At 37.2% G+C, this 13,005-nt stretch overlaps 1 protein-coding gene across 8 annotated transcripts in view; it reads right to left on the bottom strand.

Annotated features, from left to right (window-relative positions):
• Positions 1-13,005, bottom strand: part of DGKH (diacylglycerol kinase eta) — a 154,169-nt gene that overhangs the window by 78,203 nt on the left and 62,961 nt on the right. The window contains exons 1-2 of one of the 8 annotated variants that reach the window (XM_054701539.1): positions 12,550-12,833; positions 3,644-3,693 (exon numbers count right to left, since the gene is read on the bottom strand). The exons of 4 other annotated variants lie outside the window; for them this stretch is intronic. In XM_054701539.1, coding sequence (XP_054557514.1) covers positions 3,644-3,693; positions 12,550-12,559 — 60 coding nt within the window. In that variant the 5' untranslated portion in view covers positions 12,560-12,833. Of the gene's footprint in view, positions 1-3,643; positions 4,421-6,299; positions 7,272-12,549; positions 12,834-13,005 lie in introns of those variants that run through there. 3 more of the 8 variants (XM_037526944.2, XM_037526945.2, XM_037526943.2) reach the window with 3 other exon arrangements.

Genomic DNA, 13,005 nt, shown 5'->3' with positions numbered 1-13,005 from the left:
CAGGGAAGATTACCTAAGCTATTTGGGGGCCAAGTCTGGAAGTTTCTGGAAACAAGAGGATATTTGGTCTTTCTTGAAAGATATGCAGCTCACTTACCCTTACAGCCCCCTACCCCTTGTCCTTATCTCAATCCCTCACTTTTCCTCTCTTCTTACCACCCCAACAATTCCAAATACATTTTCCAGAACTTTAGCAACTAACTGCTCCAGCATTTATTGTTCACTGCATGCCAGAGCCTAGGCATATAAAACACATGGGCTCTGACTTAATCATCTAGAATGGAGATTAGACAATAAAACAAATCCTTGCTTGTCTGAAAAAGTATTGTACAGGCCAGAGTACAAAGGAGTTTGGTAAACACTCCATCAAATAATAAACAAAGTATCCACAAACAGTTATTAGAGTAACAGAGTTACTGTCCTATAAGGGTTAATATACCAACATCAGGACCTCCCTGGTGGCGTAAGGAGTTAAGCACTGCACTATGAAGCAATCCACAGCCTCTGCAACAGAAGTTCGATCCTGGGCTGGCCAAGGAACTACCCTTGGCCATGGGTAGTTCATGGCACAGCAGACCTCGCCTGTTTTGCCCCGCTGCTCCCTTCAGTATTTCAGTCAATCTGCCTGTTCTGTTCCCCACTCTGTCTCTGGAGAATCCCCTCACCCCCCGCATCTTTGGCCTGTACCCCAGTTCTTTTATACATAAATAAAAAAATCTTTAAAATATATATATATATATACCAACATCACTATGTGTGTATAAGAATCAAGGATTTGCCAATCTGGCAAACCATATATATATACACAATAGATACAAGACAATCCAGTGTGAAATATATGAAAACCTATGGAAGAGTAATATTATAGGTAAGATTTTAAATACATAAACATGTACAGGGAAAAAATATGGCACAAATAATTTTCACTGTAATTTTCCTGGTTTGTTTAGTATCTAAAGTAAATCTGTATTGCTTGTGTGCTCGAAACATTTTTAATTTTTTACTAACAGAAGGATGGGAATTTAGAACTTAAAACTGCATCATTCCACAGCAGGAGCTCTCAACCTCTGACGTGCATTAGAATTACCTAGGCGATCTTTAAATATTCCACTGGCCAGGCCAGTTCACACCAATTTACCCAGAACACAATAAGGGTTAGGACCCAGTCACCAGTTGTTGTTTTCTTAACTCTCACATGATTCCAAAGTGCAGCTAAATTTGAGAACCAGTGTCTTAAAGATATCTTATTGTTCCCTATGATAATGTTAGAACTTAAAAAATGAGAAAAGTTTCCACAGAGAAGTGAACAACAAGGGATTGCTAATCTGCAAATTCCCAGTTGGAAATCACTGATGTCACAGCACCGTGACTCAGTGTGAAACTTGAGCCACAGTCACCTGGACTGACCCCCAGTAGCATCCTTTCCTATTTGTGTGGTTGTGGACACGTTCCCATGGCTCTGAGTCTCAGTTCTGCATCTGTGAAGGGGGTGGACAGAGCAGGAACTCATAGTCCTTGGAGTGTGGCAGGTGTGAGAGACAACAGTTTGGTGATGGATGCAAGCCAGACTTCTGAAAGTGAACACAATGGGTACGTGCAGGGCTGACCTTCCAGGTTGTGCAGCTGAAACCTAGATAATGTTATAAACTGAAGTTGCTTCAATTTAAAAAAATAACATTCAGCACAGTGTCTGTTACAAAAATCAAAGTTCAGAATGTTAGCATCATAATTCTTCTTAGCACCAACATAAATTATGTACAGATTTCCTCTGTAATGTATATATTTCCTGTGCATGATCCACAGACAAAAGTAATATGAGATTAACACAGAAATGGAGACATTTTGTCAACAAAGTAGTCACTGACTATCGTGCCACCAAAGATAGGAATAAGGATAATGACCCACATCTTAGAAGATGTTAGGAAAATATCAACAAATTAGGAAAAAAATATTCCCCTTTAATTGTGCTATGTTTAGCCTTCCTCAAAGTATCAACACAAGATGGCAAAAGCTTACCAAAACCCACAGCAGAGGATCCTGTCCAGCACTGAAGAACTCAGCCTGGCATCGCCAGTGGCATCACATCTCAACTATTTAATACTCAGAGTTACATGTTTTAATTCAGACTTCACATTCTGCAATGAAGGAAACTCTGTAATCTTCTCCAGTTATTGTAAATGTCCAACAACTTTTTCTATTCGGAAATAACTCTTATTTTTGATCAAAGCTTCTTTATAACAAACTGATCACACCTATTATTGTTTCATTAGTGACTAACCCTCAACTAATTAAAATTAAAAAATTCATATGCAGTGAGAAGTCTTTCTTGGAAAGCAGGACAAGCCACAAGTTTAGTTGTACTATAACCATTTTGTATTATCTATACTGATAATAACTTAAGAGCTATAATTCAACTATTGTTATAGCTGAATTGGGTATAATTATCTTGTTATCACATTACACTTCCTATACCTGAAGTGGCCAACTGCTCAGTCTTGATATGCCTCTTCCATCTTCCCTCATAAAATCTATATCCAACTCTTCAATTATGTATGTTTTTTTTTTCAGTCTTCTATTATGGAATGAAATAATTCACTTTGACAACTTAAATGTGCCAAACTGCCTCATTTGTAGACATGCCTCTGAAGTGACTGTTTCTAGAACAGAGATACTTACTCCCATCTTTCAAAAAGCAAACTGGGACCACAGGTCCTTAACTGTATGTGTCTACCCGAAACAAGTCGAGAGCTTTTCAAAACATCCCCAGTCCAAGCCAAATTTGCTGAACCACATCTTGTTTTGGGGCTAAGCCTGGATAATTTCAGATACAATCTAGTCTGGCAAAGCTATTGTATGTGGTGGTTCTGATGCCCAGCCCTGTTCGTCAACCATGAAGGGTGGTGGGAGCATGAGGTAAGGCAGGATCCGGTCTAACTAATGTGAAGGAAGTACTCTTAAATGTTTATGCCTCCATATCTCACTTTCAGTACCTTTCTGGCTCCCAAATTTCTCGTGTTTCCATCAGTCCTTAATAGTATTCCTTTTTGTGGAATCAATCTGAAATAGCCCATCAGCTAGCATGAGATGTAACAGTGGCCAAAAGTGAAGATCTCTGATTTTTACTTTGGCCATTCTGTTTGAACCCTGAAATGCTGTGTTGTAAAAACATTAAAGAAATAAGCTAAACCACCACCTGAGAAAGGGATTCTGCTTCAATTTATTTTCTTCAGCCAGACACTTCACACACTTGTCTTCCCCCCTGGAAGCATCTGCATTTGGAGTCTTATATGGGCTTTCTGAGGTGGTTACTTCCCTGTTTTATTACCCATTTGCCTCAACTTGGAACTGTTTTTTACGATGACAACTACTGACCTAAAAAGTAATTTTTCTCTCAGGTATTAATTACTGATAAGAGGTAAATACATATTTTTCTCACAAGGGTGAGAAACAAATACAAATGTTACAACAAACGTATTCCTGGCACCACGATCAGAAAAAGCGCCATGGGTATTTTCAACAGTTTATAATTTAAATCAATAAAATAAGTTTAGATTAGGTAGACACTTCATTATACAATGCAATAACATAGACAAACATTCACTTTTAAGCTATGAACACTATTAAACCTGCATTAAGTGCTTACCAAGAAGGAGAGGTGTTCCATGAAACCTTGGAACGCAAATGTCACGATATCTAAAATGATGCACAGTAAGTTATAAAGGTGTAATGAACTAAGAATTAGAGTGTGGTTGACAGATGATGCACACACAAGCAACAACCTCATTATTAATGTATAGCTGAAAATTATAAAGAAATTCTGCTACAGAGATAGTGTTTTATGTAAATAGAATACTATCATAATGCTTGGCAGTTAATGTAAAGTCTTCCCTATTCCCTTTCAGAATAATCTAAAATTTTTTTCAGATACCCCTTTATTGCTCAAAGAAAGCAACTCACAAAGAATAATGTGAAAAATGGGGGTCTAAGAATCTTTTTTTGCACGGAATATCATTTCTATCAGAAGACGATCAAGATATTTCAGTCCAATCCACTTCAGCATTATTAACATTCTCTGGATTCTAAATCCATGTTGACTTTTTTTAAAAATTAAGTTAAAAAAATAAAGTATAACCATGGTTAGATTTATACATAGCACATATCCTATACACACCCCCTTTACTCAAATTCAAAGAGGATCATTGGTCATTCTAAACTTTCAGTTTCGAGTTCTGATTCTCCTTCTGACGAGTCATTTAGCTAAAAGCAACTTTCTGATCTGGTGGGCATTCCTGTAAACTGCAGCACAGGAAATATCAAACATTTCCATAAAATCTCAAAAAAAGAGACAAGTATTAGTTCTGAACATGAGAATTTGCCCCAATGTTATTTATTTTCCCATCCAAGGAAAAGTTACATATCATCTGATTGTAATATTTATTTCAAAAATCAAACTGCAACTTAAGTAATTACTTATCCATTGACATAAATAATTGATTTAAAAATCTGAAGCATAAATATGAAACATTTATCATGGTATCTACCAAAAAATGTGAAAACACTAATTTGAAGGAATATATATACTCCTGTGTTCATTGTGGCACTATTTACAAAAGTTATGGAAACAACGTAAGTGCCCAACAACAGAGGTATGGATTAGGAAGGTGTGGTATATATACAAAATGGAATACTACTTAGTTATAAAAAAGATAAACACTTTTTTTTTTTTGACAAGGATGCTAAGTGTAGTAAGTCAGAAGGGGAAAGGCACATATTAGATGATTTCACTCATGTGTGGAATATACAGAAACAAAACAAAGGAACTTATGGAATTAAACCAAAACAATCCCTAGAAATAGAACTGAGGCTGCTAGAGGGGGAGGGTGGGTGAAGGTGGGAACAAAATGGAGGGGAGCCCAATGGACTATGGTGAAGGACAATGGGCACTTTGATGGTGGGGGTGGTAACATATCTCTCCAGAGAAGTGAATCTATTCTCCTAAATACCAAACAGTGTTTTAAACCAATGGTACTTCAATTTAAAAACAAAAAATGAACAATTTATGAAGATTTGGGAAGAGAGCAGAGGTGAAAGGGTTTTTTTGGAGGCAGAATTAATGTAAGAAATTCCATTTTACATTTGAAGTGACCTAAAACTTAGAAAGGTTTCTAAGTTGTCCAAGATCACAAAGCATATGTAAATTTGAAAGTAACTTCTGTCTGCCTTCGTACTAGAGAATGAAGGCACAGCATAGAATTTACTGACATCATCCTAGGAAAACAAACAGAAAAGACTGCACATGCTGCATTGCACACTTGTCCTCTTAAAAATAATCATGGCTACCACACTGTTCTATTTCAATCCTATACATACTTGTACATTCTTTAGAGATGAGAAAGGTGATACAAAGGTGCTAATAAAACATCAACAGCAACGATAATAGTAATGATAATAAAATTTACTAACATAGAAAGGTTTTTAAATATGCACCTTTAGAGAATAAAATATTGAGAAGATCTATAATCATATACAACACTGTATTTGAAGTATCACATTGCACATGGCAAATGTACAATGTTTTGTTTTTTTTTGTTTTGTATTAATTGTAATAACAAAGACAAGAGTGATCAGAAATTATTTATGTAGGCTGTCACATACACTTCCACTATAAATTAGCAGTGAATATTACTTAATGGACACATTAAGAGTTTTACCATTCATTTAATATTTTCAGACTGTACCAGAGATTGGAACAATGCATTAGCCTCATTCCCTTGGCACAAGAGCTTTGGGTCCATAACCGTAAATTGCTTTGTACAGGACATGTATGTAATGGGAAATTTCAAAAACAAAATAATTATCTTGTTTGTACTGGTCACCACAAAACTAAAACATTTCTAAAATCTAAATTTTCCATTACGCCATAATCATATTTAAGAAAAAAAACAGATATTTGAATATGCTAAGAAAACCAATGATACCAAAAAAGCACTTAAGCCATTTCAGTACTTTTTAAAGCATACCTCTCAGCTGCCTGCTAGAGCTCACCATATCTTCCCATCATTTCACACTCACAATGTCCAGAACTACAGTCTTCTTTTTCACTCCCCACAAACTTTTTATTCTCAATTTTCTATGCTTAATTAAAGGCATCATTTATACACTAACATTCCCCAATTCAACCACTCTATATTAGTTTCCCCCTTCCCCTCCTTCCCATTAGCCACAGCTCTCCAGTCTTTCCCACGAGATCTCTCAACCATCCTTCCCTCCACAGCAAATGGTCTGTCATGTACTCTTACCCTGGTAAGAGTAGCATTGTAGCAATGTCCAAGGTGCTCTTCCTGCTAACAAATCCAATACTCTTGTCAAATGTATCTGATAGGAAGCTGCTAGAAAGGGCTTCCATAGAACATTAAAAATTTTTAATGAGTTATTAGCATTTATGAGAGCCTCTCCCCCCAAAAAAAATTTCAAAATGTGTTTAGAATGAAAAATGTATATCCCTTCCAAGTCTGCCACCAACCACTGAGTTTCCTTTCTAAAGGTCAATATTGGTCAGTTTCTGTGTATCTCTCAGAGATACTCTCTTCATATACAACAAATAGGTAGTCTTTTGAGGTTTGGACACACACATGTATGCACACATACACAAACACACACAGAGTAACTTCCCATATGTGCACAATATTCTATATTTGGCAATTTCCACTAAATAAAATTTGGAGTTTAGTCTATGTTGTTATAGAGAGAGGCTTATTCATTCTTTCATGGGTGCATAATATTCCACCATATGATATATTTCATGATTCACTTCAACCAGCCTCTATACTTGGATTGTTTCCAATCATTTGCTCTTAACATGTGCAATAAATATCTTTGTATACATGTCTTTGCACACTTTTAAACAGCATATTTCACTTCCCCTGCTAATTCTGGATGACAGGGGGCTGTCAGGGCATCCACAAACCTAAGGTGTGAAAGAAATTTCTTTACAATCTATCCTGTAAAGTGTAAAACTTCAGATCAAAGTCTTTCAGAATTTAACAGTCATTTTGACGCTAGTCATGTCAGTCCTGATAGTGGGCATGCATTGATCCATCCTGAAAAGGCATGTGCAATATAAATATAACCACATGAACAACGATTTACTTGTACACACACACACACACACAAACCCTGAATTCATAAAAAAGGTCCTCCAAAGATAAAATTTAGCAGCATTGTCTTGACAGCTTTTTGCACATAATGAACCTAAAAATAGGCCAGTTCTAATAATATTATTATGTAATTATTAAAAATTAATTATTGTTAACATCATTTATTAATGGAATTCTGAAAAAGAAAATGGCCAAACTCTGTGCAGAAATCAGACCACAGAAGCCAAACACTCAACCTTATTATTCCTAGAAATATGAGGTATACAGAACAGATAGACAACACAGAGGACACTGGGACTCTTCCACTTGAAGTATTAGTGACAGGACTCTGTGACTTCTGGTTTCTACCCCAGTAGCTGCCCACTCACATTCATATTAAATAGTGTTGTGCCAGCTTTTTACAAAGCATCACTAAAGTGTGTAAAAGCATCCCATGTGCAGAGACAAGAAATCCTTCCACATGATCAGACTGTCCATCTGTGCTCTGGATAAATGGCAGACATCACTCAGCCTTTCTGAAAGGGGCCTAATGAAGTTCTGATGTCAAGGGTCAGGTTATCCATCTTCTTCTCTAGACTATCAGTTCTGTTTAATAGATTCTCACTACTACTAATCTGTTTTTCTCCAAAATATAAAGACCAAATTCTGCCTCAAGCTCCATACTCATAAGCAACTTATGAGAAGCTTTTGAAAGTAACCCAAGTCATCTCTCTGACCTTTCATAAACCAGCTACCACAACCAGAGTGTAGGACTGTCCAAAAACCTCCAGATCTGCTACGAGCATAGCTGTCTCAGCCTATGACAAGCAACAAAACTAAAACCCAAGCAAATAAAAAAATACACAAAGCCCTCCAACTGCCCCCACTTATCCATTGTCAATGGGAGAGCTTGCCTTTGATTTCACTTATCTGTTGCGACTAGATTTGCAATTTTTTTTTTAGAATTGCAATTTTTGTCTCACATAAGTATAAACCTACCTTTGCATTTACACACTGATATTTGGTCCTGACCTAGTTGAAACTGAGTTCAGAGAGTACAGAAATGGTTAAGGCAGAAACTACTCAACTGAAAATCTCTTTTTTTGAACCACTTTTGTTGGAAATTAAATTTTTACCTGAGACCTGTCATAGAGAGTGATCAAAATTGCTAATCCTCTCTCTTCCTTCCACTCAAGATAATTATCCTAATGGCCACCAAGGGAATTAACATTGTGTGACAACGAGCAAGCACAGTAATCACTGCTAGCTGTGCACTGTGCTACACGACTTTCTTCTCTCTCCTAAGGTAATGAAGATTCACTATTAAAAATGATGGCTACTGAGAAAGAAAAAGAAAAATACCGGATGATCTCACTCATAGCAGGAACCTAGAAAACTTAAATAAGGGACCAGGAAAAAGAATAACTATAAGAAAGAAAATATCAAAATCAACAAACAACTATGAACCAGAGACACTCTATGGGGGGTGGGGGGTGGGGAAAGGAGGGATAGGGTTAAAATAAGGGGGTTGTAATTGTATGGGGAATATAAAAATAAAATTTAAATAAAAAATAAAATTTAAATAAAAAATAAAATAAAATAAAAAATAAATTAAAAAATAAAAAAATTCAAAAAAAATGATGGCTACTGCTATTGCACTCATAATTTCAGGGGACTTGAAAATATCACTATTTTACTTTTCTTTCATGGAAAAAGCATAGACTTTAATTATGTTACTAGTTAACTATATAAATTTACAAAATTCTGACCCACATTTCCTCGTCTGTTGAAGGGAAGAAAGAATAACACTTCATAGGCTTATTGAGACAATGAAGTAAAACATAAAATAAAAAGTGTCTGCTTATTACTTCTTACTGTGGGTTATAGAATAGACCAAAAAGGTTTTGGAAACAAATGATTTTTTTGATTTATATTATAAACAACTTACATTTTTAAAATCTTGTAACTTTCCTTAGTACTATTTTAATATCATCTTCACATCCAACTCAAACTTAGCATTATTTTAATATTTTATAAAAAGCAAGAGTTTGATATTTTAAATTGCAAATGGAGTCAAAACCTGAGAGGTGTTAACAATGTGTTCTTATTTTTACGGCATCTGATGCTGGATGCAAGGTCTAATTCTATAGTCATCAATATGACCAGGTGTGATGGACAAGGTACCATTTTCACATGCACATCACAAGATCCAGCAGGCTTGGCATTCTCCTAGGACACCAATGCTGTCCAATGCTCCCAATTTCTTAATAAAGCATCAAAGATCCTGCCTTCTGGGAGATATGGGGCATCATATGTCTTTAAAAAGTCCCCCATGCAAGCCAGTCCAAAACTTCCAAGATTAAAACCTAAAAGCAGGGCTCCATTCTTGAGTAAGATGACCCTAGAATCTCAGACCCTCTTTAGAAGGTACTCAGACATGTATGGTGGTTTTCTTTTTTTAAACATTTCTGCCAATAGTTTACTTTCCCATAGTAGGTCCGTCTTCCAGGTGCCTCCATGAAATAGGAGGATAGCACTTTTTATAGAGTATGAGGTTTCATTCTATATCATAACTAATTAAAAGTCAGATCTAAACTAAATGGGGGACTAAGGAGAGCCTTCAAATGAGTACATCAACCACATAAAGACCACAATGAAGTCCAATAAATTCCACATTCCTTCAAAATGTGTTTTGAAAAAGTGTATCAGTGGAGCTGTCAGGCTGCAGGCTGCACACTTTAAAAGCCTCCTATGAATGGATGGTTGGTGGAACTGAGGCTGCTGGTTCAAGACTCAAGCAATGCTTGCCAGCTTTCAAGCAGAATCTCTCAGAAGAGACGATGAGATCTAGAACACTTAGCTATAAAAGCTGTCCCAAAGTTCATGGTGACGGTGACAGCAACTGTTAAGGACCATCTAGTCTATAAAAGGATTGGTATGTGCAACATATGCATGAAATGCAGATTTGTAACTACCCTCTCCCCTCCCCTAAACAGGAGCTTGGGCACAGCATGTGGTCATTCTCTGGCAGCTGCTATACACAAAGGACATGCTGATGGTCATTTCTCCACAACACAGTTTAAGCTAGACCATATTTTTCATGTAGATGGCAGTCATCATAATCTGCATGCAGCTAAAAGACTCCTAGGGAACCAGTTTACCAAAACACCAGCATGGGATAAGCAGTCTACTTGATTGCCATATTTTGGTCTCAGAAATACTGGCATAGGGGACGTGCTTGTAGAGAACAGATGAAGCAGTCCCAGAGGATTTTGTCTGTGGAATCCTGAATTCAGTCTCATGCTCAAGAAGTTATGTAACTCCCTCTCTTTCCTATACCTGTGATGGTACAGTTTCTAATCTCATTTTGGAGATAACTCTTTGGTTGTATCTCAAGAGTCCTATTCCCAAAGTCATATATATTAAAGACAGGGACCTATTCCTGGAGGTCAAAACTTTCAAAGAACTTTATTCAGTGGCCAATTCTTTTAATTCACCACTCTATATACAGATCTAGCACAATGTCTGATACATATTTCAAATTCTCAACAAACACTTGCTAAATGAATGAAGGAACATCTAAGGGCTGTTCTGGAAATAGAGAATAGGATGGGGTTGAGCTGTTGTGCAACACCCTAAGGTTGGGGGCAGTAAAATTACTTTCAGCAAGGACAGTCAAGGTAGGGGGAAAGTAGTAATGCCAAGAACAGAAATTTAACATGGTACCCTTCCTGGACCTCCAGAGATGCAGTTCCTTAGATGACAAGCTTTCTCTCCCAGTCTACAGACAGTGTCTGCTCACACCACTGCAGACCCTCTGATGAACCTGATCTATGGGTTGGGATTCCCAGGTCTGATTACTCAAGCAAACCCAAGCTCTGAGAACACCAGATTGCCAGAATTCTCAAGGACATGCTCACTGGTTATTGACTTACTTTAGAAAGTCCATTTGAAAGATTTGTGGAAGGCTCCTAGTGAAGGGAGAGACTTCAAGAATCTATTTGAGAGGCTCATGGACAGCTACCAATCAAGATGGGAGGCCAAAACACAGTTCTTCTGCCTGCACCTTATCCCCACCCCAAGATTTTACTCTAGCTACGAAAGGACCAATAAATTCTTATCCCCAAAGACTCTGGTCTGAGGAAGCACATAATGGCTTTAAGAAGTGTTTTCCAGAAATACCTCTTAAAGCTATTATGAGCACTTAACAAAAGACGCCAGGCTATATCACTAAATGAAAAGACAGATATGATACACCCAGAGACACAGTGTAAAGATATTTCATTTCTAAAAGCCTGCTATCTATATTATAGAAAAAGGAATACAGATTTCAAGCTTATAATTTATCAACTTTCATAGTATAAAGAATCTAAATTGTATATAATACTGCTTTAAAAGGCCAAACCACCACTCAAATTGCATTAATATGGATCATTTTAGAGTGCTATAAGATATTCTAACCAACACAGATGTAGAAAAAAAATATGGTTTGCCTCTATTGAACATCTAATAATTATGTGGGACTATCACATTGATTAATGATGAGCAAGAACCATGTTTGTAAGAGTAATTATTAGTATTAAAAAAGCCTGATAGAAAGGGCCTCCCTGGTGGCGCAGCAGTTGAGCGCTGGGTTGTGAAGCTGCCTGCAGCCTCTGCGGCGCCGGTTCGATCCCCGGCTGCTCCCCGGCCACCGGAGGAGGGTCCCGCATGGCGCGCAGACCTCTCCTGCCGCCCGCTGCTCCCCTCAGCAGTGTACTTCGGTCCCTCTGCCTGCTCTGCTCCCCGCTCTGGCTCTGGTGAATTCTCACCGTCCCGCGCTTCTGACTGTACCCAGTGCATGTATAAACAAACAAACAAACAAATAAATAAATAAAACATGCCTCTATAAAAAATAAATAAAAATAAATTTAAAAAAAAAAAAAAAAGCCTGATAGAAAGACTTCAACAAGTATATAAAAATTTATATTACAGTCCAATAGCAAGGGGTGGGTTGGAAATCAGAAAACTGTTTTCTAATGCTAAACTTGAAAAGACTCTTCTCCCAAAGAAAAACTTGAGTTCACAAATATTCATCCACTCATTTTGCAAATATTTATTGTCTTTCCCTTCTGTCATGTATTGTGTTAGCCTTGCAGACTCAGTGTGAAGAAGACAATCTTTGCGCCTGCCAAGAAATTTCACGGTCTCTTTTACTCCCTCCCACATACACACACCAGGCACAGCTCTCCCAACAGCATTCCTGAAGGTTGGCCACTTAGCTCTTGCTGTGTGGTATAATAAGAAATTTGTGAAAAGTGTCCAGTATAGTGCCCAGCAATATCTAAATCCATTGCTCCTTGCCTAACCCCAACAAATCCTGCGAGCTGAGAGCCCGGAACTCTACACTATGTATAGCGATTAGCCTTCCAACCTTGAGACATTCATTTTACCACTCTGAAACTGAGTCTGCTCTGAGACCTCTCTTCTTGAAGGCCCCTTTCAGCTCACAAAGAAGGAGATGACTGGAGATGTCCAACAATGCACACCTCTGTTACCTCACAAGGGGCCTGTTCTATTAACTGCATCAAGTTAGAAAGTTCTTTTGCATAGAGCTGAAATGGTGCCCCCATGAATTCGAGTCTTTGTCCTGCTTGATGTAGTAACACAAAACTTATCTACTATCTCTCACACATGCTAATCCTTCAAGTATTAAAAAATCAGTAATTTTTTAGTATTAAAAATTTTAAAAAAGTATTTAAAAATTTTCCCAAATTTTTTAAATAAAAAATGCCAATCAATTTCACGGTCAATCAATTCTATGATTTCTGAGAAATTTTTATAGTAATATTAGTTACCTTCCTCTGTGATCTCTTTAGTAAACATTTCT

Source organism: Talpa occidentalis, unplaced genomic scaffold (genome assembly GCF_014898055.3).
Source record: "Talpa occidentalis isolate TD23 unplaced genomic scaffold, MPIMG_talOcc4v2.1 talOcc4.5, whole genome shotgun sequence".
In the NCBI taxonomy this organism is placed as follows: domain Eukaryota; kingdom Metazoa; phylum Chordata; class Mammalia; order Eulipotyphla; family Talpidae; genus Talpa; species Talpa occidentalis.
Note: the sequence above shows the minus strand (reverse complement) of the source record. Positions and strands in the feature narration are given on the sequence as shown.